Source organism: Diceros bicornis, chromosome 4, assembly GCF_020826845.1.
Source record: "Diceros bicornis minor isolate mBicDic1 chromosome 4, mDicBic1.mat.cur, whole genome shotgun sequence".
Taxonomy (NCBI): Eukaryota; Metazoa; Chordata; class Mammalia; order Perissodactyla; family Rhinocerotidae; genus Diceros; species Diceros bicornis.
Genome location: NC_080743.1, coordinates 21,147,777 through 21,174,414, shown reverse-complemented (window position 1 = coordinate 21,174,414; position 26,638 = coordinate 21,147,777). Strand labels below are relative to the sequence as shown.

Genomic DNA, 26,638 nt, shown 5'->3' with positions numbered 1-26,638 from the left:
TTAATAAACTGTAGCCCGGCATTCTCTAGGACTGTTATTTTCAACCTCATTTTGTACTTTGGAACACTTTTACATTGTTCTTGGAATCCATTCTGTAGCACCGTTAAGTAAGAATTCCTTTTTGGTATTCTGTAATAATCTAAACTGCATAAATAAAATAGTAGTACTGAACCACATTCTATAGAGTACAGCCATGGTCTCAAACTTTATGCATCAGAATCCCGTGCAGGGTCTGTTAAACATTGATTTCTGGGTCCCACCCCCAGAGTTTCTGAATCTGTGGGTCTAAAGTGGGGCTTGAGAATTTGCATTTTTAACAAGTTCCCAGGTGCTATTGATGCTGCTGGTCCTGGGACCACAATTTGAGAACTATAACTGATGATTGAATTTGGGCTCAATCATTGAAAAACTGTTACAGATACATGATTACACTGTTACAGAACAGACTCATGAATTATGTTTAGTTTCTTTGTTATTTCCCATTGCCTTTAGTAAATGTTGTTACCTTTTACTTAATTATTTTAGGAATGAAATACCAATAAATGGGAATTGTTGTTTATTTTATTTGGACTTTGCAGCTGACTTTCAACCTTACCAAGTAAGATAGATTTTAAAAAAGTGCCTCTTTTTTGTTCTTAATAATCCTCTGGTAAGACTATGATTGCTGCTATTCCTGTGTGTGCAGTGGGAGAACTGGAAATGGGTGTACTGTCTCTGAATTGTCATGGTGTTGATTCGTACACTAAATCACCTTGCTGCTTCTCTGAGCTGGCACCAATCAAGACTCAATTGAAAGCCCCCCTAAGTTGCAGCATGGCTAAAGCATTGGTTCTTGTCTGTCATAATATTACAGTAGCACACCTCACCTTAATATATCATTGAACTTAGGTGGACGTTCTTTCAGCAAACTTTATTTCCTGCCATGGGTCAGTTATGATACCTCATAGCAAAGCGGTGCAGACAGTACGATGACAGGCCTGCTGACCAGGACCTCAGTTTAGGTGGTGGGAGAGATATTTCATTACAGTTAGATCTGCACTGTAATAGAGTTAATGCAGCATGTTCTGGAAGCACAAAGAGAAGGGAATGGCAGTTCCGGGAAAGCCTGGCAATTTGGATTCGATGTTCACTCGATTTTTCAAAAAAATTTTTTGAATTGCTGTAACATTGAATGTTTTGTCTGCTTTTATATAGCTCCCATTCCAGGTACTCAATTGGAATAGTTACTATCTGATTGTAATTTAGTGTCAAGGTGAGGTGGTAGAGAAGCAAGTACTTGTGTGTGTGTGTGTGTGTTCAGGGTGAAAAAGCAGCTCACGTATTGTGTCTTCCCTCCTCTCCTACAGTAAAGACAGGAGAGTGTAATAGTTGAATGTGCTGGACTACTAGGGTTTGATTCTTGGCTTTGTCACATTCTAGCTGTGTGACCTTGGGCAGGAAAACTCTCTGGGCCTCCGTTTACTCATCTGTAGTAGGGGGAAATAACTGTTGATTTGGGTTATTGTTAGATGGAATGAGTTAATACATGTAAAATGCTTTAAATTTACTTGTTCCAAGTAAATGGTTTATGCTTAATAAAAATTCGGTAGAATCTTATTTGCTACACATGTGGGTGTGAAGACAGTGTGCATATTCTGTTACAAAAAGTGACGAAAAATTTTTGATATAAATAGCTGTACTCAAGTCCATATTAGGTCCTTTGAGAAATGTAAAAATCATAGATAATGGAACTGAAAAATCTTTGAAGATAATCTAGTTGGACCTCCTGATTTTATAGATGTGGAAACTGGAAAAAAAAAAAATAAAAAGGAAATGATGACCAGCTCAGGGTTGCTCAGTAAATGATAGAAGTGGCACTGAGAACCATAGACCCTGACACTCGGTCTGCGGCTGTGGTGACACCCTGTGCAGCTTCCCTGAAGTGACAGTGCCCTGAAAAAAAAAGTTTAATTGGAGAGCCAAGACCAAAACAGATGAAAACATTAGCAATAAAAAGTCAGTGTGTGGGAGGCCGGCCCCGTGGCTTAGTGGTTAAGTGCGCGCGCTCCGCTACTGGCGGCCCGGGTTCGCATCCCGGGCGCGCACCAACGCACCGCTTCTCTGGCGATGCTGAGGCCGCGTCCCACATACAGCAACTAGAAGGATGTGCAACTAGGACATACAACTATCTGCTGGGGCTTTGGGGAGAAAAGGAAAAAAAAAAAAAAGGAGGAGGATTGGCAATAGATGTTAGCTCAGAGCCGGTCTTCCTCAGCAAAAAGAGGAGGATTAGCATGGATGTTAGCTCAGGTCTGAGCTTCCTCACAAAAAAAAATAAAAAAGAGTGTGTAATTGTGTAATGAAATACCAGGTGGTGTGGCATATACCTATGTAGCTGCATGAGCTGCTCTCTGGAAGAAGAGAAATGCGCCTTATTAGTTGCTTGAGTCATAAAAGATTGATTAAGAACATTCTTGTTTGAAAAGAATCTTGATACTAGTTATAAATCAAAGCCAGTCTCCCTGCTTCTTTCCTCCCACCAGGGTCAGATGGTAATTGAGCGAGCGGGAGAGTCCCCCTTTGCTAGGTCGGCCAGTACTCTGTGTCTTTACTTTTCACACAGTTGGGGGAAAGTCTGCCCCCACTGGTGGGCTCCATCTGCACAGATGTGCTCCGACACAGCAGGGCATCCGTGCTCACTTGTATGCGTGCATGTGTGGGATAGGGCTAGCAGTGTCATTGATTGGTGGAAAGACTTTATCATTTCTCTGAGCTGATAATTTGCACTAAAGGGCAGGGGTGCTGCTGTCTGGAGTTGAGGTGGAAGTGCTTCCACACATATTGTCTCATTAACTCTGCATAAATTCACGGCCTCTAAAATTTTTACAAAATAATACATGCTCCTAAAACATTCCAGCTCTGTGAAGGTGTACTGTGGAAGAATGGAAAGCCCTGGCCCTCCCTCACTACGCCCAGCCATCCCGTTCCCCAGGAATGCTGTTGGTAACAGTTTGTAACTTTTCCAGACCCTTCTCCTAAATGTATTTAGATAGTTTGATTTAGCAAAAACTGGTGATCATACTATTCTCGTTATCTATCACTTCTGTTTTTCATGTTATACATGCAGGTCTACTTCACTTTAATAATCCCAACGTGTCCCTTCTTCTGGCTGTACCATAGGTATTGGTTTTTAACTGTTTCCCTACTGGTAGATATTTAGATTGTCCCCAGTTTCTTACCATTACAAATATTGCTACAGTCAGCAATGTCCTTATATGTCATGCTTGCTCACTTGTATGATTGAATATGTGGTAATAGATGCCTAGAAGTATAATTGATTAGTGGAAAGATTTACACGTTTCGTATTTTTGTGGACTGCTAGATTGCAATCTAAAACTGCAAACTACTGACTCTGGTAAAGTTCTATTTCCCTTGCATAATTGATTATCTGACTAACTCTGGGACATTTGTTTAATTTCTAACCAGTTTTTGCCCAACAGGGCTGCTGCCTTTGTGTATTACAATACTGTAGATTAACTGATTAATCTGGAAATAAATATTTTATATTTTTTTGTTACTCATGCCATTCTGCCACTAGTTTTGGTGTTTGAGAGCGGTGCCATTCATCCCCATTGCCTCTGCTTATCACCATAATTGCCTTTTAAAAACATGGATTTTCTTCCTCATTGTATGAAAAAAGATTCATTTACAAAAAATTTAGAAGACAAAAAAAAAGTAAAGATTACCTGTAATATCCATGTGTGTGTGAAAATACATAAAGACAGAGATGAAAGTCTTGCCCTTGCCTCCCTTTTCTTCTCCCCGGGTTGGTCCTGTCTTCCATTTTTTTCTGTTCTTACGCAAACTTCTATCTTCATAGAACAGAATTTATACCTATACGTGTATACTCATGTATAGGTTTTTTTTTTTTTTTGGTGAGGAAGATTGGCCCTGAGCTAACATCCATTGCCAGTCCTCCTCTTTTTGCTGAGGAAGATTGCCTCTGAGCTGACATCCGCGCCTATTTTTCTCCATTTTGTATGTGGGACGCCACCACAGCATGGCTTGATGAGCAGTGTGTTGGTCCATGCCCTGGATTCGAACCTGCAAACCCTGGGCCATTGAAGTGGAGTGTGCGAACTTAACCAGTATGCCAGTGGGCCGGCCCCTCATATGTAGTTTTTTTAAATTTTTTTATTTTATTTTATTTTTGTGTGTGTGTGTGAGGAAGATCAGCCCTGAGCTAACATCCATGCTAATCCTCCTCTTTTTGCTGAGGAAGACCAGCTCTGAGCTAACATCTATTGCCAGTCCCCCTCCTTTTTTTTTCCCCCCAAAGCCCCAGTAGATAGTTGTATGTCATAGTTGCACGTCCTTCTAGTTGCTGTATGTGGGACGCGGCCTCAGCATGGCCGGAGAAGCGGTGCGTTGGTGTGCGCCCGGGATCCAAACCCGGGCCGCCAGCAGCGGAGCGCTGGCTCTTAACCGCTAAGCCACGGGGCCGGCCCTGTAGTTTTTTTTTTTTAAAGACCAAATAAGGTCATCTTAGATATTGTTCTGCAACTTTTTTTTATTGCTTAACAAAATATCATGGAAATCTTTCCAAATTAGTAAAATATCTAATAATAGCTAACATTTATTATGCATTTACCATGTACCCAAGACCCTGTTTTAAGCCCTTTACATGCATAAATTTGTTTAATAAAGTTATTAAATTTAAACCTAAATTGATTATTTAGCCACATTATAATCCTTTGAGGTAGACTGTTTTTACTCTCCTTTTGCAGATGAGGAAAATGAAGTCCAGAGATTTCTGTTCAGGGCCACTTCCCTTGTAAGGGCTGGAACTGGGGTCTGACACCAGGTGGTCTGACTTTGGATCCTGTGCTTTAACCATTACACTGTACTGTTTCTCACACTGCAGCAGTAGTTAGTTCAAGGACATATATAAGGAATTTAATGTCGCCTCCTGCTCTCTAAGCTACTAAGAGGGTAGCTTTCTAAAGGCAAATTCTGGCTTGGAGCTTCCTGGAGATTGTCTCTCTCAACCCAAAGGGTACATGTGAAATAGTTTACCATAATTTGTGTCTTCACGCTGCTTTGTGAGCCTTTGCCCCATGAGCGGTGGTAGGAAATACTGCTTCCTGAGCCTCTCATCCTCCGGAGCAGCAACACAGGACAGTTAAGAGCATGGGCTCTGAAGTCTGGATGGGGAATATCCCTGGCTCTGCCACTTGCCGGCTGTATGACCTTGGGCAAATTACTGTAGCTTTCTGTGCCTCAGTTTCCTTATCTGTAGAAAGAAAATAGTATGATAACACGTAGTGTTGTTGTGAGTATTGACTTCATAATAGATGTAAAGCACTTAAAACATCCCCTGGCCCGAGTTTGTTAAATCAGTCCCCTGTATCCTAGGTATACAGTGCTTTTTCACCTGTTAACCTCATTAAATACCCACAGCCACCCTAGGAAGTAGATGGTATCACGCTGTTTTCCAGGTGAGGAAACCAGCTCGGAGAGAGACTTGGTCAGGAGAGGACCGTCTGTCTGCCCTAGGCCGGTGAGGCTGGCCTTGTTTGCTCTGTGCTCCCCACCTGTGAATCCTCCTCATAGCCACACACTCAATGAGGGGCAGAGGATTAAGGGAATACCACATTTTGAGTTTCAGCCATTCTGTTATATATTAAAATTTAATTTATGAAGAAGAATTTATTTCTGTGGAAAATATCTGTACTATTGTACCACTCAGATGAAATCATTTAGATTTTAAATGTGTAAAAAGTAGATTTTCCAAGAGGTTGAACTTAGTGCGTTTCTATACTGTGATGCATATTTGAATGGTTTTGTTTAAGGTAGCAGAGGTATTTATAATAGAATTAAAAACTATAATCTCCTTTGGAACAAAATTATAGTAGATGGTGATATTGATTTTTTTAAATAACCATAATGTATTTGGTTTTGAGAGTAATAACATCTATTAAAGTATACTGATAACTAAGTTTTATGACTGAATTTGTAAGATAGGACTAATGTTTAAAGACTGAGTTTCAACAATTTTATTTTCTTAACCCAACAATTTGGTAACTCTAACTTTGTGAGATTTTAGCAAAGACTTTAGTTAGCTATTTGTGAAAAATCTTGTACAATATTTAGAAGCCCACATGGTATAATGTTACTACATTCCTGTGTAATGAAAAACTATTGTTTTCTGACACTTCATTGAAGTTTGTTTTAGAATTCTGATTAGGTAGGCAATGGTGCCTTCTCAAGTTTGCATTTCAAGTGAACTTGAAAAGAACACTTAAAATCCTGTACTGTGTGAAGGAAATCTTGTAATCAAGATACCACTTAGGTTTCTGCTGAGCTCTCTCTCAGTGGGTAGGCGTGCTAGGAGAGAGTTGGGTGGTGAAGAAGAGTAATGCTTTTCTCTAAAGGACTCACATCTTTTGCATCTTTTCCATTGCTGTTTTCCTTTATCCACTTTTGCTTGCTGGAGTAAACATGTTAATTTATCATCAGTTATATACTTGAGTGTTCATTGATTATTCCATCTATTAAGATTAGTAGGGGGATACAGAAATGTAAAATGTGTGGTACTTAAAGAGTCTAGCTGGGAAAGATGAAACAAACTAGTAAATATATGGAGGACCTTGAGCATAGAGGTTAGTGGGCTGTGTGGAGGGGAGGATGCTTGAGCTGGGCTTGAAGAAGCATTAGTTTGGGGTAGGTGGAGGGAGAAAGCACAAGTAGAGCACACAGGCTGGAGTGGGTGTGCCATCCGTGGGACTCAGTTCATTTTATAAATATTTGCTGAGTACCTGCTATGTTTTGAGAACTGCTGGATACAAAGATGAATACATTCTCTACCCTGGAGAAGTTCATAAAATAGTGAGGGAGGCATCCAACTATAATAATATGGAGTGATTAATTGTACTACTGGATGATATCATTATCAAAAACTTAGTTGCTTTTATAGTATATGGTATCACTTATGTTTCAGCAGGAGACGTGTAAATTATGGAAGGGACTCGGAAATATATATATATATTTTTAAACTTGTATTAGTTATCTATTGCTGCATAACATATTACTTCAAACTTAGCAGCTTAAAACAACAAGCATTTGTCTCCCAATTTCTGTCGATCAGGAATCTGGGTGTGGCTTAGCTGGGTCCCTCTGGCTCAGGGTCTCCCACTAGGCTGCCTTCAAAGTGTTGGCCAAGGCTGCAGTCATCCCAAGGCATGAACTGGGGAGATCTACTTCCAGACTCACTCATTGGCTCTAGGGGGCTTAGCTCCTCACTGGCTGTTGGCTGGAGACATTAGTTCCTTGCCACATCGGACTTTCATGGGGCTGCTCAGAACATGACAGCTATGACAGCTTGCTTTCCCCGGAAAGAGGGATCCAAGAAACAGCGAGTGAGAGATGACCCCAAATGGAAGCCACAGCCTTTTTATAAACTAAATTTGGCAGTGAAATCTCATCACTTCTGCTCTATTCTATTTGTTAGGAGCTAGTCACTAAATCCAGTCCACACTTGAGGAGCAGAATAACCCAAAGGTGTGTACACCAGGAAGCAGGAATAATTGGGGGCCATCTTAGAGGCTGCCTGGCCCCAAATTCTACAAGTGATTGGTGTATATTAAGAACTTCTGAGTCTTGGGTAGAAGAACCATCCAAGGAACTTTTCTGATGGGAAAAAAAAGACCACAAATGTTTTTGTTAAAGATCTATAAACTTAGTTGTGTTGTTGTCTTAAGATTTACTCTAGGATAGAAAATGGTAAAATGATTTGTTCACTCTCACCCTCATTAAACTTTCTATGGAACTGATCTCATTTCTGGGAATTGTTTTTATGCCTTTTCAAAGCCAAGTGTTCATAAATGAGAAAAAAGCTATTGTTTGTGGCAAGAGAAGAAGTTTACAACTGTGCCTCAATTTAAGTAGTAGATAAATTCTGTTAAAGCTTATATGCTCTGAATGGAATAATTTAAAATGAATTATGGGAACTCAGTCTTTTAAAGAAACCTCATGGAAATCTTTATTCTACTTTTAACATATATAGATAGATTTGCGTGTATATACAGTGTTGAGAGGTTGAATGGTGATAGAGTAAAAAGAGCACAGTTTTGAAGACTGAGATTTGTGTCCAGGCTTCACAACCAATTAGAAATGTGACCTCAGGCAGAGCTGTTAACTTCTCTGAGCCCAAGTTTGCTGTTTATAAAATAGATATATACATGAAAGAAAATACTTTGACATGAAGAATGATAGATTTATGAAAGAAAATGAAATCTTCATTTTCTTTCAGAAAGGGTACAATTATATTAAGTTCAGTTGTCTCACTGCTCCTCAATTTTCTATCAGGATTCTACCAAGAGAATGCTACTAGATAATTCTTAAGTTCTGCTTAATGATTTTACCCAGAAAAGACAGGGTACCCTTTGCTTGTTTTACACCTGAAGTATGTGGCATTGGTCTTTGGGGGGCCCACAGCAGCATAGAGGGAAGCTAGAGTAGTTCTTCAGAAATAGTGAGATAATTGATTGCAATGATTGATTGCAATTTTACTGCAATTAGCAAGGTTTTGTAGTATGAAGACTTATTTGTTGGAATGTACATTGGGAAATACTTGGAACAAGGAAGTTTATGAGATGCTTATATACGTTATCCACCAGGAAGGAACAAAACTACGTCTCTCTGATGTAGAGAATAGGAGAGAAAATTCTTATTTATGGATTACTTTATAGATTTTTTTCTTTAATTTGTTTCAAGATTGTTCCCCAACAATCTTAGGTGAATGAAATGACTTTTCCAAGATATTTAAATTCTTTAATCTTCAAGTTTTGCTCATAAAATTCATTTGTGGATTTGACCATCTTGGAATCTGGGCAGCTACCCTAACCAATGGTGTATGTAGAGAATTGGGGGTTACAGTTCGTTTGAACCAAAACAGGATTCACTGTTAACTTTTTTTCCTTTCTTCTGTGATGAAACTATAGTAACAATGCCAGCATAACTGTTTGTTCTTATATGACTTGTCATGGATGATCATGTTCACTAAATAATGGTTTGCTATGATTTGATTAATATTATATAATATATATATATAATATGGAACTTAATTCTGTGTTCCAGCACCAGGTTTTAATAGAATCCTTCTTGCCTGATTTTGAAGCTTTCAAGTTGAAATGAACTTGTGATGATATTAGATTTATGCAAAGCAGAGATGCTTCTGTTAACTTTTTTCCTTTCCTTTTGAAATTAATATTGACTTATTTAATATCTTGTTAAAAAACAGTTGGCAACCTTTAACAATGAAATTCTTGCTATGATTGAGCCAGAATAGAATACTTTGCTTAAATTAGTTAACGACCGGGATACCTTCTGAGAAATGCTTTTAGGTGATTTCATCATTGTGTGAACATCGTAGAGTCTTCTTACACAGTTCTGTATGGTATAGCCTAGGCTATATGGTACTAATCTTATGGGACCACCATCGTATACGTGGTTCATCCTTGACTGAAATGTCGTTATGTGGCACAGGACTGTACCTTGATTAAGAGTCTTAAGTCTCCTCTCGGAAACACTGGTTGGGTAGCTTTCTTTTGTCATAAGGCTCATGGTATAATTTGGTGCATCATTGAACAGATGAGGATCCATAGAAATTTTTAGATTGTGTGAAATCATATACTGGTAAGTTCTTTGTTTCATAGCACTTCAAAATGGAGTTTTGGTTTTCATTGTGAACATTTAACTAGACTTGAATATTTTGCAGTTATTTATTTATGTTTTTTAGTAGGATAGGGAACAATTCACTGTCTAAACCTGTAGACATTGGAGAGCTAAATTCACAGAGAAAGAGAAACTGATTTAAATTACAATTGTAAAGAATGGATATGTAGTAGACACATTCTGGGGTTTGATGATCTTTTTGTATGAGGAGAAAAGGCTCTTAGGGCACCATTATGTCTTATTTACAAATATCTTAAAAGAAAAAAAAGGACTTGGGTGGGTGCCTGTTTCCGTTTTCTTCTGATCTTGTCCCTTCCCCAACTTAACAATTACAAAGAATTAACTCACTGCCTAATGTGGTTTTTTTTGCTGAGGAAGATTCAACCTGATCTAACATCCGTTGCCAATCTTCTTTTTGCTTGAGGAAGATTTGCCCTGAGCTAACATCTGTGTCAGTCTTCCTCTGTTTTGTGTGTGGGTTGCCACCACAGCATGGCTGCCGACGAGTGGTGTAGGTCTGCACCTGGGAACCGAACCTGGGCTGCTGAAGCGGAGTGTGCCAAACTTAACCACTAGGCCATGGGGCCGGCCCCGTTAATGTGTTTTTATAAGGATATCTATCTCCAGATCTTCTAAGGATTGATGTTTAACTTTTATTAAGAGCATTTTGTTACAGGTTTTAGAATCCCGTCATTTGTACCAAACAGATCTGTGTCTAGATGATGATAACACCTGATATTAATTACATGTGTCGTATATGCCAGGCAGTGTGCTAAATACTTCATGTGCGTTATCTCACTTAGTCCTCAGGGAAACTATGAGGTCAACGCCATTGTACTGCTAGTTTACCAGTGAGGAAACCAGGGCTTGGAGAGGTTAACTAACTTGCCCAAAGCAGAGCTGGTTTAGAGTAGACTGGTTTATGGTCCCTTGGATCCTGTTTTGCTTAAAGCTACTATCTCTGAAAGCCAAAAGTGAAATCATTGTCTTGCTTGGTGCAGACTCAGCCTTCATCCTGCTCGTCCGGTTGCTGAAGGCACCCATTTAAGGACAGTGGGAAGTGCAGACTAGTTCAGGGTGCTCTTACCAAGGTACCTGAGTAGAAAAATGGCAAAAGCTCAGTGCTGGACCAGATAACCACCTGTGTATGTGACATCATAACATGTAATATGACATGTCACATCATTTGCGTTAGTGTATATTGTATGCTGCTGTACAACCTAGGAACCATCCTTGATTTCTCCTTTGCCTGTGTTTCAGTCCATCTGCAAGTCCTGAAGGTTCTGTCTCCAGAACACATCCCTAATTTGTCCACCTGTTAGAGCTGTAGTGGAACCCTGGCCTTCTTGCCTAACCTATTGCTGTAGCCTCATTTCTTCCAGCCTCCACTATTGGCCACTGTAATCTACTCAGAGGGTAGAGTAGCCAGAGTGATCTGTTTTAAACCCTAAAGGAGATCATGTTGCTTTCCTGCCTAAACTCCTTCAACAGCTTTTCATTGCAATTTAGAGGAAATCAACTTCCTGCCATCTGTCCTTGGTTAGGGTGCCTGAAACATACTGGCCTTCCTGATGTGTTTCGTACTTACCAAGTTCATTTCCATCTTGGGTCTTTGTACCTGCTGTTTCCTCTACCTGGGCTGGCTGGTCATTGATCATCTTGTGGCTTACTCTGTATCATTTAGGTCTCAGTTCAGATGTCAGCATCTCAGTGCAGCCCTCCTTGACTAATCTAGATGCCCCCCACCCCAATACTCTCTCTTGTTACTGTGTTTTATTTTCTTTATAGTTCTCATCACTGTTATGTTAATTTAATTTAACTTATTGCTTGCTTCTTATCTATTTCTACCCCCACCAGCATGTGAATTTCTTGAGAGCAGGGCCTCCCCCGTACTTAGAAAAGTGTGCCTAGCATGTAGTAGTACAGTTAAACATTTACTGAATGAATGAAAATTTTCGTGTCATTTGCACATTACAGTGTGAATATTTCCCTGCCATCTTAAATATTCAGAACACTTGTTGTGAACTCTTGATCCACAGTCCAGATCCACCCTAAAGACACGTATTATTTGGCTTATTAAAAAGTGTAGTTCTTTGAGGTATAACTTACATTTAAAATCTGTGCACTTGACTGGATGTATGGCTTGATGAATTGCACTAACGTGTGTACCCGTGTGACCCCCCTCAGATCAAGATGTAGAAGGCGCTCATATCCCGCTCCCAGCTGCTCCTCCCTCCCATGGGATAACTTGCATAGTTAATCTTTTTCATTAGCTTCTAACATTTAAAAATTGGATATTTCACATAAAAATCTAGAATTCCGACATCTCCTAAAAAATGGAAAGCTGTGGCAACACAGGACCTGCTTTCTCTTGTGGTCACTGTGTGTCGTAGCTGAGAAGCAGCTGCCCAGTTTTGGCGTGTGTTCTCCCGTTTGCCTGCTGTCCTCACTACCCTCCCTCTGTCCTTGACCTTGAAATCAGCTTCCAGTGGCCATTTATAATTTCATTTGAATTTTGTTTTTTATGATGGAGAAATGTTTATTTCTTCCATTTTGTCTATAAAAAAGTGGAAACATGGGGCCAGCCCCGTGGCCTAGTGGTTGAGTTTGGCACGCTCTGCTTTGGCAGCCTGGGTTCAGTTGCCAGGCGTGGACCTACACCACTCGTTGGCAGCCATGTTGTGGTGGCGACCCACATACAAAGTAGAGGAAGCTTGGCACAGACGTTAGCTCAGGGCGAATCTTCCTCAGGAAAAAAAAAAGTGGAAACATGAATGGTAGGCTGAAAAGGTTATGTGTTTCTTATACTTAGTCCACTTCATTTATATGTATTTCTGGCCTTTATATATATTTGTTAGCCATCCTAATTCTGTGTTTAAAGGTGGCACAGTGTTCTATTGTATAAATGTGTCGTTTATTTAACCAGTCTCTTACTATGGGACATATAAGTTATTTCTGGTTTTTTGATATTGTCAATGGGTATTGTAGATGAGTCTTTATACAAATCATTATCTTATTGGGGTAAAATTTTAGAAATGGAATTTCTGGATTAAAATATATTTTCATTTATAAGACTTTTGATACATATTGCCAAATTGCTTGGTAGTAGTAGAAATTGATGTGATCTTTCTGGAGAGTGGTATATGGGAGTATTCATTTTCCTACATCTGTGCCAACACTGGGACTTGTAATTAAAAAGAACAATTTTGGGGGCTTGGGGGGGTGTAAAAGGGGTAAAGGGGACATTTGTACAGTGACAGATGGAAACTAGACTTTTGGTGGTGAACACGATGTCATCTATACAGAAGTCGAAATATAATCATGTGCACCTGAAATTTATATAATGTTATAAACCAATGTTACCTGAATAAAAAATAAATTAAAAAAAAGGTTTTGCTAATATATTTAGTAAAAACAAACAAAAAATGAGAGTGATGGCCAAGAAGTTTTTCATCTTTTCATCTACATAAATAAGAATTGTACTTTACTTTAGAGGATATAATATAGAAATGTTTATTACTTAGTATGATGTTGTACCTTAGATTTATATTGTGAGTCAAATCATGCACCATGTACTTTGTATATGAAGTAATGTGAATACCTTAGTAGAACTTGAAAAGCCTTTAATCTTGATCCTTTCACACACATACACACACACACAATTATTATTGAGCTCTATCATGTTCTATATGGGAGTACTTGGGAGTAAATAATGCAAAATCCTTCTGTTTTGAAGGACATACACCTAATTCTTATACACTGGTTTTATATTTGCTTTCATACTTTTAGTTAGATGCTATTATTCTATGCTTTGCTTTTTAAGGAGATGCCTACATAGAAGGGTGGCAGCAGCTGGACTAAATGTTTCCCTGCTGAACTGGTTCCTCAGGTATCCTGGCTCGGGCAATTGCTATGGGAGATTGGATGACTGTTACAGATCCAGGTCTGTCTTCAGGTAACTGCGTCTAAAGTAATTGTAAACTAAAGCAGTAATTGTAAAGGTGAATTTTTCAATGAAACTATAAAATAATTACCATAAATATTGAAGATGTGACTAGAGAGAAAGAGAAATAGTTGTGAAATATCTAATTTTCATCTTCAGAAAAATTAACAGGGAGAGCTAAGAATTGTGCCATGATTCATGGGGTTAAATGCTTTGGATGAGTAACAGGTTACTTGATTGTTATTATTTTTGAGGGAAGTTTTCATGCATTTGAAGTAAATTCATTGGCTACTTTAGTACATTTCTCTGACTTACTCCTTTAATCACATAAACTTTAAGTGGCATAGACAAGTGGTTTTTGTCAGTTATTATAAATCTGTAGTACTGAAAGTAGGGTAATATTTTGTAGCTTAACATGCCTACTAAGAGCACCACTGTATAGTTGTATCTTTTTGGGGAAAAGTATATGGTTTTCATATAAAAAATAGCTTTGTCCTAATTTGGAAATACTTAAAAATATTTATATAATTTAAGATCTTTGGTAATGGAGATTGTTTGGTTTGTATGCATTTTTATAAATTATTCACTTAAATGCCTTTTATTGATTCTTTCAGAAAGCAAAAATATCTCTCAGTATACCTCAGAAACAAAGATGTCTCCATCAAGTTTATACTCACAGCAAGTGCTATGTTCTTCAATACCGTTATCAAAAAACGTGCACAGTTTTTTCAGTGCCTTCTGCACAGAACAGAACATTGAACAGAGTATTTCATATCTTGATCAGGTAACATGTTTTTTTGTAAGAAGCAGTAGCATAAATCATGTTATATAATAGAAAATATTGAAGTTATGAGAAAAACTCTTGTCGAGCACCAGTTTATGTATTGTCCTGGGACTCATAACACTAGATTTGCAGAGGACCTTGGTGATCATCTAGTCTAGATACAAGATAAACGTTTTGTCTGGAGCGTGTTGGCCTCCCTATCACCCAGGGCTCCTCCGCTGGGAGTCTCACCCTGTTTTACTGATGCAGACTGATGCTCCAGGTCACAGGTGGTGGCAGAATTGAGGCTAAAAGAGCCCAGTTCTCTCAATTCTTTGTCCTTTGCGATATTTACTATTGACTTAACTATCTCAGGCTAGTTTTCTTTCTTTCTCAGAAAAGATTTCTATCTTTTGTTTCTTTACTAAATTGTCTGGTAACCAACTTATAGGAAAACATTTTCTTTTACCAGGAATTGACTACTTTTGGTTTTCCTTCATTGTATGAAGAATCCAAAGGTAAAGAGACAAAGAGAGAATTAAATATAGTTGCCGTTTTAAATTGTATGAATGAGCTACTTGTACTTCAGCGGAAGAACCTTCTGGCTCAGGAAAATGTGGAAACACAGAATCTGAAACTGGGAAGTGATATGGACCATCTACAGAGCTGCTATGCAAAACTTAAGGTAGAAATTGTGTGGCAATCTGTATTTCAATGCCATTATTATGTAATTTGATACTCTAAATTTTATTTATCAAACAACTTTTAGGGTTAATTTTTTTAAGTTTTTTGGTTTTTTAAACTGATAAGTAAAAGTGAACTTAATTTGTGCAGATCAGTCCTGCTGCTTCCTAATATCTATATTGAAGGCATTGATTTTATGAACTGTTTAGTGACTTGTTGAATCTATAGAAAGATTAGGACATATTTATATCTGAGAAAAGTAAAATTTGACCCACTCCATCCAATCTTGCTTAATAAAATAAATACTTAATTTAAAATAGTCTCATTGTGAAAAGCTGCATCAGTTAATTCCAAAAAAAAATTCTTGAGGGCATCTGTGCCCAAGTTGCTAAAGCTCAATACCAAAAGCAGGACGGACAACTTCTAACTCGTAGAGGTCCCCGGAGCTCTAGGGAACACCTAGAGGAATGCTTTCGTGAACTTGCTTGTTTCTCTTAACAAAGGAAAATTTTTCACAGACCATTGACCTGCTACCTTAAATGATAGAAAATTTGTTGCTGGCTTCTGCTTTTCTTTCCTTCTTTTTTTTACATTTTCCTTTTTAAAAAAATTTTTATTCATTTGAGAAGGAGAGAGAAGAAGGTGTTCAAAATCACGGTATGGCAGGGACTTATATTATGATTGTATGTTATGAAGGATGTAATATCATCAAGGCAAATTTTTTTCTAAAGATACTTTTCTATGTTGGGTTTTCTTATTGGTGAAAATAAAAGCCTTTGAATCTGCATACTCTCAGAAAATCAACTTCCTTTTAGTTTTTCATCTGTTGGCCCATGCCTCTCTACTTATTTTTCTTCCTTTGTATCCTCTCCCCACCATCTCCCTCTAAGAACAGATAGCAACAATATAAAAAACAAAAAAAAACCCACTCAGCATCTTGAATCACTAAGCTCTATTGGAGAATAACAGGCTCTCTCAGTGTAATATTTTAAATCCTCTGGTAGGAAGTGTACTGTGGAGAAGTGGCCTGGAGGTGGTCCGTCTGTGAACACTGAGAACATTTGGGGATTGATTGAGGGGCATCTTAGCTCTTTAGCAGCACTGCCCACCAGCCTGTCATTGCCGGATGCTGTCATTGCCGGATGCTGTCATTGCTGGATGCTGTTTTATGTTGTCTTCTGAGCTCATAGACAGTAATAACAGTAGGTTTTCTCTTTAATAATATTTTTAGGTTTTTGTACATCCTGTATGCCAAAGGGATAGAGGTTATCCAACTATGTATCTTAGCTGACTGGAGAACTGTGGTGAGCTGGAGTGGGTAGTTGGTACCCTCCAAGCTTATACAAAGGCTGTGAGTTGTGGGTAATACTTGAATCTTAATCAGAGAGACTTATGGAAGGTCTTATGAATTAGATTGACCCAGAGTTGTAAACCCTAGAAGGCAATAATTCTGCAATAAAACTTTTGATATCTGTGTACCCTTGGCCAAGTATCTCGTAAGTAGCTGGTGAGTAATTGTGTAATGATCTTAGTAATCCAGGGTTACCGAGCCTTTCTTGTACGGAGTGATCACTTATTAGGACTGCCCAGAGAATAAAGTATTTTCCAGAATATCTTCTAATTTGGGCTTTGACCTGGATCAGAATCAGGTATTTTTTTGTGGACAGAAATGTGTGTTCATTGGGAAAAGTTGCTGATCTATCCCTGAAGAGTTTCTAGAACCAGCATATGATTCATTCAGTTTGTTGAGCAAAAGTTATTGAGTATTTATGTGCTAGGCACTGGGTTTCAAAGATGAGTGAAACCCAGTCCCTGCTTGCGGGGAGATTGCAGTCCAGTGGAAAGAGGCACATAGAACCATGATTGTTAGCTTCATTAATTGTTCTTGATGTGGGAGGTAAGGGAAAGCTTCTTGATCTGGAATTTGAGGAATGAATAGCAATTTGCTAGTGTTTGGAAAAGGCATTATAGGCAGAGCGGATAACCTGTATAAAAGCATGGAGGTATGAAAGCATTTTACTTTCAGGTGACAGCAAATAGCTCTGTAGGGGCTGAAGTATATGATGTAGATGAAGAGTGGTAAGAAGTGAGGCTGGGACCCAGGTTTCAGATGATATGAAAGGCACTGTACAGAGACCCAGAGGCACTGAGAAATGTAAACAGGAGGAAGGCATCATGTAAATATCACTCTGGCAGTAGGTGGAGAAGTTATAGTTCTATAGGGATGCAGATTTGTATTTGGGATGGAGGTAGGGGGCTCAGAAGGCCTGGTGGACAGGACAGCTGTTAGCAGGCCTTAGCAGTTGCCCAGGCCAGAGAGCTTTTGGACTTGAACTAAAGTAGTGCTGATGGGGATAGTAAGAGTGAGATATGAAGAAAACTTAAGAGGTAGAAGGGGTAAAATTTTATGAAAAATTTGAATTTGGGGAATAAGAAAGTCATTAAGATACCATCCGAGTCTCTGTCTTGAGTTTACTGAGGGTGATGGTATGATTCACTGAGATAAGAAATGGAGGAGGAGGGTCTGCAGGGATGATAATGAGTTCAACTAAGGCATTGATAATCTCTTGGAGTGAATCTCCGATTTGACATATGGAACATATCAGCTGTGCTAGCGCGTTTAAGTTTAGCCATGCCAAGTGGTCTGGCATGATAGGAAGTTTTAAACACTCCAAAAAAGAGGATGCCAGAAATTCTGACAACTTAGAATTATCCAAGTTATATTCCTAAATTTTCTGTATCTTCTTGAGATCCGTTGTTACAGATATTGTGCAAGTTGTTGTTTGTGGCCAGTTATGACGTAACTTGAGTGCCTTTCATAAAGATAAGAGGATTTAAAAAATATTCCAGTCGCCTCATGCAGAACTTGGCGCAGTTCCTCAAGAAATGTATGGAATGAATTGAAAGTGAGCATTTTATCTCATACCGACCCCAGGGTGGCTGCCATTCCTCTCTGGGAGAGGTCTTCACCAGTTGACCGCCTGCAAGGGAGAACTGGTGTCTGGCTATTGTCCTGCCCTTTTTGACCTGAAGGGTTGCCACTTTGCTTGGTCACCCGTCTTCTTCAGACTTAGCTCTGAATCACTTTTGGCTCTTTCTCAAAGAGTGTTCTATAAAAGTGTTAAAAAATATTAAAAAATTTAAAAAATGTCCAGTGGCAGCATCGCTGGACTAAGTGACGAGCCTTTCAAGGGATCCACTTTGAAGCGCTTTTGTATATACGTTAAAAAATTGGGTATTTAAATTTAAATAAATTTTGTAACTTTATAGTATTGAGCTTTATAATAATTGCTTTAAATAAACATTTTATGTGCCATTAAACCTCAATTTTAGCTAACAAACCCTAGTATGTGTAAATTGTTTTTACTAATCTTTTAAGAATTCAGTTGCTCTGAATCCTATGTTAATTTTAATCAGAATTGCATATGAATGTTTTAGGAACAACTGGAAACCTCCAGGAGAGAAATGATTGGGCTTCAGGAAAGAGACAGACAGTTACAATGCAAGAACCGGAATTTGCATCAGCTACTGAAAAATGAAAAAGATGAGGTGAGTTGTCAGTTGTTGCAGATAAAGTTTAAGTGAATTTGTTTGTTTGTAATTTGAGGTGACCATAGGAGCCACGTTAAAATAAGAAAGAACCATTTATTCATCCTGTGTCAAATTGGTATGGTGGACCTCTGTGTACAGTGTTGTATCATATTTAACTGAGAAGTCAGGAACTCCCCGGCCACCCCCTGCCCCAGGTGGACCCATTCAGCTAGTATATTAGTCCATAGCTTGTGACAACCACTGTCCTGTACTGTCCATCCTGGACTCACATGCATTGTCACTTTTTCTCAGGCACAAGGGTGCTTTAAGTGCAGATCTTTTTTGTGCTCGGCCATACCTGTACTTGATATCTGGCACACCTCTTCTTGCACTATCTTAAATATTGATATTGTTCATCCAGTTAAGCAGTTACTTGACTTAATGGAAACAAGAGTTATTGTTTAAAAAAAAAACGCAATTCACATTAAAAATCTCATTTCTGGGGCTAAAGACGCTATAATTGTAATCACATTTCTGCTTTAGTGGTTACTTAGTATTTGGACCTATAGAGTTAATGCATTTGAAATTAATTTTTAATTTATGTAAGAAGAAAACATGGTTTTATTGCTCTGCAATTTGGTCCCTGAACGTGTGATAACTGTAAAAATATAATACTTATTTTCAGTGTTGTATATGTTGTTTAACTATAATTGAAGACTTTTAGGGAAGTGTATTTTTTTTTTTTATTTAAGGACCTTATAGTGATTTAGATTTGTTTTACCATATTTGATTATTTAGTCGCATATTTAGTAAGTGGGTAATGAAGTATCTTAACTGCAAGCTTGCTTATACATTTCCTTGAGTTATTTCACAGAAAATTTTGACTTGATTTGTTGATTACACGTAAATGGTTTGGATATAGTTCATCTTTAGTAAGGATTAAGTTAAACATGATCATCTCCAACAGAGAATAAAAAGGTCTGTATAGAAGAAAACATGCTTCCTATCAGGGGCTGCTGAGAAGCCATAGTGGATACAACGTTGAACAGTAGTGCCTGGCGTGTGCTCAGCACGTTTGAACCTGATTCTCTCTGCTGTTTGGACTTACTCTAATTTGAGAACTGGACTTACTGTAATTTGAGAACTGTTTATGATCAGAGAAAAACGAACCTGTTTACCTGCTGCCATGTGCCATCGCTAATTTGCCTTGTCACAGATTGATAAGGAATAAAGTGATTCAAGTCAGGAGTATAAGGAAGTCAGTACCAATGATCCGACGAATTCTGCTTGTTTCAGATGAAGCTTTAATCACTTGAATACTTCCGTAAGAGTTTCTGGTTTCTCAGTGATCAGAATCTATATGTAAGGTGAAAGGTATAGAAGATAATTTAGAAAGTTAGCAGCTCTGGAAATTTCAGAATTAAAAACTTTATGTGATTCATTTAATGCTAGTGATTTCCAATGGTTATGGAGAAGGAAGAATAATTCTAGAATTTGAAAACTATTTTATGGGGAGGTAAATGCTAGGATTCTTTTCTCTTTTGAATTTGTAAATTTTACCTGGATTTATTAATCCTAAAGGGACTCATTTGATAGAAAATGCTTTTTTTCAGGTACAAAAATTACAAAATATCATTGCAAGTCGAGCCACTCAGTATAATCATGATATGAAGAGAAAAGAGCGTGAATATAATAAACTAAAGGAACGTCTACATCAACTTGTTATGAACAAGAAGGATAAAAAAATAGGTAAGAAGCAGCTGGCTAACAGCAAAGGGGATACATAAGCTAATAGGATGCTAAGAAATAAATGTGAAGGGATTGAGCACAGTAACTCATGAAGTGTTATTTTCATGCTTCATACAATTGTTTTTAGATGGTGTATATCCATGTAAACTAGAAATTGAGACAGCTGGTCAGTGAAAAATAGTAATTTTACTTTGGTTCATTAGTTGTGTGCGTATAAGAATTGCATATTTTTTTTAATAGGACAGGGGTAGGATTAATCTATAGAGAAAAACTAAGCCAGGGGACACTCGAATCTTCCATAGCAAAGAACTAATAATATTAAAAATCAGGATCTGTTTCTGAGTATCAAAAGAAGTATGATTTTAGAGTTAACTTCATAAAATTGTTCATCAGCCTGAATCATTTGTCAGTTTGAGTTCCTTTAAATAAGTTTAGCTGTGCATTTTTGAAACAGTGGGTCAAAAGGATGGACTATGAAAGTTTTGCTTATGTTTGTGCCTAATGTATACTTTTTTCTGGTATTATTCTTCTGAAAATTAACTTACAATTTAATCCAAGCGTGTGCATGATTTCAGGTAAATAGCTTAGATTAAGAAGTAGAACTACACACGCACAAAAGTGGAGCTACACAGACACAGCTTTGTCGGCCTGATAAGATTCAGGGAACAGGAAATCTGCACTGACTTATTGAAGAGTGGTTTCCAAGTGGACATAGGTTGTCCTCTAACCGACATTATCCAGTGAGACCCTGCACTGTCTTTTCCTAAACTGAACTTGGACTTGCTGAAACGGCAGCTGATGAGCAGATGTTTCAAGCTGTCACATGGTGGGCTCTGCCTGCTCTCTGCCAGCAGTTCAATGTTGATTGCATCGCTGTCATTCTGTGCAGCAGAGCTGTTGCAGTAATTAGAATATTTTATTTTAAAAATTATTGAAAAATGAGTGTAATAACCAATTAAGATATGGTTGGAAATCTTTAGGTATTCTGAGGTACTAAATCTTAAACTTCACTTGAACACTCATTGGTTTTTAAGGCTAACCTTGTGTTTGTTCATGAAGGAAATAAGGAAAGAGCAGGATGAAATGCTGGAAGTATAAAATATAACACCTCGTTAGGGAAGTTTATTAAAGATTTAATTCTGGGAACCAAGCCTTTCCTTTATGGGGGGTCTAGCTGTTTCCTGGTCCAAACCCAATAGGAAGTGAAAGTTTCATAATGATTTTATCAGCTCTAAAATTACAATAACTTACTCTCATCTTATTTCCTGCTTATGACAACTATTTCCATCTCCACCTGGGGCAGAGGAGACATTAATACTGTCAGAGGCCTTGACTCCTTTGATGATGGTGACAATACAGGGCTTGGCAAACTTTTTCTGTAAAGATCCAAATACTAAATATTTTCGGGTTTGTGGAGGTCTGTGGTCTTCTGTCACAACTATCCATCTCTGCCATTGTAGCGCAAAAGTAGCCGTCGACAATATATAAACAAATGGTGTGGCTGTGTTCTAACAAAATTTTATTTATGAATCACGCAGCTGGCTCATAGGCCTTAGCTTTCCAACCCCTGATGATAAAATAGATAATGATAATAAAATAATATTTATTAAGTACTTCCTGTGTTAAGTGCTTTAACATTTCTTTTTCTCTTCGCAACAACTCTCTGGTAGATACTTTTATTATTCCCATGGGGTCAATGAAGAAACAGGCTTAGCAGTTAAATAACTTGCCAAGATCTGAGTGTTTATAAGTGATGAAACTGGAACTTGAAATCTGGGCTGTTTGAGCCCAAATCCTAATCTCTACACCCGGTTGACTTCTGTCCCTAATGTGCTATAGGGTGTAGTCGGGTTTTAAACACCTAAACGTGTGTGGTAAGAACTGTTTTTTGTGTGTGTGTTTGTGTTTATAGCTATGGAAGTTTTAAATTATGTGGGGAGAGCTGATGGAAAAAGAGGCTCCTGGAGGACTGGTAAAACTGAAGCCAGGTAAGGTCCACTTAAGTTGAGAAATGTACGCAGACTTGTCTTTCTCTACTGCATTTTCATGCTGACAGTTTCTTTCTCAGGAATGAAGACGAAATGTATAAAATTCTCTTGAATGATTATGAATATCGTCAGAAACAAATCCTAATGGAAAATGCTGAACTTAAGAAGGTTCTTCAGCAAATGAAAAAGGAAATGATTTCTCTTCTTTCTCCCCAAAAGCAGAAACCTAGAGAAAGAGCAGATGATAGTACAGGAACTGTAAGTATCTCCTTATTCTCTAATACAGTCTTCAGGTTGCTGATTAGAACAATTGAAACACTAGATAGGTGTTCTCAGTGGGGGTACTATTGATGTTTAGACAAGACACTCACTGCTGTGCTCACCCCCAGTCACTCTGACAACCAGAAAGTGTCCCTCTGTGTTTCCAGATATGCCCTGGGGAATGATGGCAGTGATTTTCTGGGAACTTAATCTGTGCCAGGCACTGTGACAAGCACTTTATACACATTGTCGCATTTCGTTTTTATAGTAATTTGATGCTCTTGATACTATAATTATCCCCATTTTATAGATGAAGGAACCTGAGTTACAATGTTGGCCCAGGTTCACACATGATAGACTAGGATTTGATCTAAGTCTGTCTTACTCCAGAGTTCTTACTTTTAACCACTGTGCCAAATAGCCTTTAAATAGTTTAAGTTCTGTGTACTTAAGCAGGCTCTACTTTTCAGAGAGTGAACTTTTGTTAACTTTGGAAATGAAATAATTATTCAGTCCATAAATTTATTGAATCTACATTATGTTCTAGTCCTTGGAGAAAAAAAGCTAAAAAGATTTTGACTTTTTCCCTTGTCTTTGTTCGGGCTGCTATAACAAAGTGCCATAGACTGGATGGCTTATAAACAACAGAAGTTTATTTCTCGCGGTTCTGGAGTCCAGAAGTCCAAAATCAGGGTGCCAGCAGATTCAGGGTCTGGTGAGAGGGCCCTCTTCGTGGTTGCAGATTGTTGGCTTCTTGTTATGTCCTCACATGGCAGAAAGAGGGGGAGAGCTATCACTGGTCCCTTTTATAGGGGCTCTCGTCCTATTCCTGCGGGTTCCACTCTCCTGAGCTAATCACCTTCTCAAGGCCCCACCTCCTAATACCATCACAGTGGGGGTAGGATTTCAATACAGGAATTCTGAGGGAACACAAACATTTAGTCCATTGCATCCATCAAGAAGCTCTTTTTTTGGGAGAGATAGGCATTCAGAAAAGTAATTATTACACGTTAGAGCCATAATAGGGTGCTGCCATGTGTAAAACAAAACAATTATGGCAATCAAGGAAGGCGCCACAGAGAAAGTGGCATTTGAGTTGGCTTTTAAAAAATAAGTGTTTTTGAGGTAGAAAGCATGGTGAAAGCATTTGATGCAGAGGGGAGTAATATGTGCAGAGGTCTGAAGAAACAAGTCACATAGTGGTGAAAAGTTCTTTTAATTACTTTACATATAAGTTTAAATTCTAGATTCAAGCAAGTTCACATTAGTGACTAAAATCTGAAAAATAACAGTGTTAATGGAAAATGCTAATTACAGGGAAGTCACCAGAACTTGTTTTTTAAACCTGTATTTGAGGATTATTTATTTTGTGGTATTACAAATCAGTCCAACTGATAAGACCATCCCAACTCCTACCTTTTTTTTTTTTTTATCTTCTTTAAAACAAATATTACCTGAGTGTTTATTTACACTCTCCAGAGTCTGGGGCCTGCTTCACCTCTTGTATTTAGTTAACCTATCTCTCAGAGCTGGTCACTTCTGGCCAGCTCTTAACATTCACCAGTACCTCTCCAGGGGTAGCCTCGTTTCTGTTACTCCTGTGGTTTCTTCACTTTTTGGCTCAACCATTACTAACCTCCAAAGTAGGTAGAAGATCAAGGAGATCTTTCTCAGATAATTAAATTCTCCCCTTCTCCATTACTCAGCCGGTGGGTAGTATCCAGTATTCATAATTCAAATGTTTACATTTGGAGAAACAATCTCGTAAGTATATTTCCTGTTTTTAAAATATCCATTTTTCTAGATCCTTTTTCTCTTAAAATTGAAGTAATTCAACCATTGTTTTGAGGAAAGATTTTGGAGCATTTAGCAAGAAGAATAAGATGTAACCTTGGAATGCCTAGGTAGCATCCAAGTTTCATTTATTTATTATTTTGCTTACTTCATTTAGCCAAAATACATACCCCAAATTCAAGTTAAATGGATTTTTTGTTTTCATTTTGTGGTTTTAGAGTTTCATTCAATCTGGGAACTGTGCAGCAATTATTGTTAATTTTTTTAAATAATAGATTAGTGGGGGGGCTGACCCAGTGGCGTAGTGGTTAAGTTTGCCCACTCCACTTCGGCGGCCCACAGTTTGTGGGTTCAGATCCCAGGCACAGACCTACACATCGCTCATCAAGCCATGCTGTGGTGGCGTCCCATATACAAAATAGAGGAAGATGGGCACAGATGTTAGCTCAGGGCTAATCTTCCTCAGCAAAAACATAAATAAATAAATAATGGATTTGTAGTATTCTGGTATGCCTTAAAATATGTAGAAGAGAAGGTGTAGCTCCTTGGAAGAGTTACTGGCAGGTAGCTCCAGAGGATTGAGTGACAAGAACCAGAGTCACAGTTGCACCTGCGCATCTTCCCACCTGCTCCGCCTGGGAGACCGTGGTGTCTCCCAGCCCATCGCTGACCTCAGACTATTGATCAGTTCTTCAGACTCAGCCCCTCCCTCATTCCTGCTCTGTCCTCGTGTGGGAGCAGTCAGCCCTTCTTTCCTTCCATCTTCTATCTTTTCTTCCTTTTTTTCCCCAGCAAGATATTTATTGTTCAAATTACTAAAGTATGTCTGTCCAGTTTTCTGGATGTTAGTGACAAATTAGGACCATTTTATGTAGATGCAGGTTATTATGACATTGTTTCCCTATGTTCTTTATCCTGCTTTGATTCTGTATGCTCTATGTCAGTTAAGTTTACTATGTTTTCCTGTGATGTAATGTCTTGGTAGAATACAAAGAAAAATAATCACCAATTTTATAAAAAAAATTATATGAGGAAAATAGGACTAACAGTTGCTTTTTCTTTGGAGGTTATTTCACAGAGTTATTTAAGCAGCCCAAGACTGGAGACAAGTTGATCTAACTTGATCTCAGTTCTACCTCTCAGCTATGTGATATGGGGCAAGTTACTCATCTCAGCCTCAGTTTCCCCACAGTGTAACATGATTTGAGGATTCGTTAACATGTGAAAGCATCTAACTCAACGTTAGAAAGGTGGTGAATGACTCTTCCTCACACGGCTCTGTGACTCTTGTCACTAACTATATTTGGATTCAAATTGGGGTTGAAGAGACCTGAATTGAGGAATTTTTATCTTCAACATTAATTGCTTTTTCTCAAGATATTTATGTTAGCTACTGGGTCATATATGCTTAAGATATAGCACAGAAAGGATTCTGATAAGTATCTCTGACAATCATTCTGATTACTACTGCCTTAATATCTAAAGCCATTTTAAGATGCTCGTCTTTCCTTTTCGTCTCTCATAGGTTCTCTCTGATGTTGACGAAGATGCTGGGGAACTGAGTAGAGAGAGTATGTGGGACCTTTCCTGTGAAACTGTGAGAGAGCAGCTAACAAACAGCATCAGGAAACAGTGGAGAATTTTGAAAAGTCACGTAGAAAAACTTGATAACCAAGGTAACTGCTGCCTAAATGCATTTAAAGTGAGTTGCGACACTCAGTAAACTCTTCATTTTCAGTCACTGGGAAAGCCACGTTATGGGCTCAGACCTGAAGTACTTGAGCTCAGTGTGGTGGTTTGAGAAGCAAGATTCTGCCTTCTTCTAGACGTGAGGTTGGAACCTCACTGAGGAAATACACTTTGCTCATGGAGTGACTCTTTCTCTGAGAAGAGGACATCATGTCCATCTGCCCTGGGTGCAGTGTACAGTTGAGTGAAGTGAACTGAGTCTTGGACTAAATCTTGGAAATCAAGAAATATTAATCATAATACAGTATAAATACAAACTTTTCACTTATTCCTAGATACTTACATATTCCTAGGTTCCTAATTATCCATTTTTAAATTATTTTCAAAACAATAGATATTCAATGCTTTTGTATCAGTTAGGAGGTACATAAAGTAGAATATCCAGGTCTCTGTTCCCTAAACATAACACTGTGTTAACAGTGTGGTGCATATCTTTCTAGACTTTTCTCTATGCTTTTGCGG

General features: G+C 38.3%; 1 protein-coding gene across 5 annotated transcripts in view; it reads left to right on the top strand.

Annotated features, from left to right (window-relative positions):
- Nucleotides 1-26,638, top strand: part of SSX2IP (SSX family member 2 interacting protein) — a 43,214-nt gene that overhangs the window by 6,154 nt on the left and 10,422 nt on the right. For 3 of the 5 annotated variants that reach the window (XM_058538400.1, XM_058538397.1, XM_058538398.1), the window contains exons 2-9: nucleotides 13,538-13,669; nucleotides 14,272-14,441; nucleotides 14,893-15,105; nucleotides 18,543-18,653; nucleotides 20,249-20,384; nucleotides 22,297-22,372; nucleotides 22,441-22,630; nucleotides 25,953-26,103. In XM_058538400.1, the coding sequence (XP_058394383.1) occupies nucleotides 13,627-13,669; nucleotides 14,272-14,441; nucleotides 14,893-15,105; nucleotides 18,543-18,653; nucleotides 20,249-20,384; nucleotides 22,297-22,372; nucleotides 22,441-22,630; nucleotides 25,953-26,103 (1,090 nt within the window). In that variant the 5' untranslated portion in view covers nucleotides 13,538-13,626. The remainder of the gene's footprint in view (nucleotides 1-13,537; nucleotides 13,670-14,271; nucleotides 14,442-14,892; nucleotides 15,106-18,542; nucleotides 18,654-20,248; nucleotides 20,385-22,296; nucleotides 22,373-22,440; nucleotides 22,631-25,952; nucleotides 26,104-26,638) is intronic. The other 2 variants (XM_058538402.1, XM_058538401.1) reach the window with 2 other exon arrangements.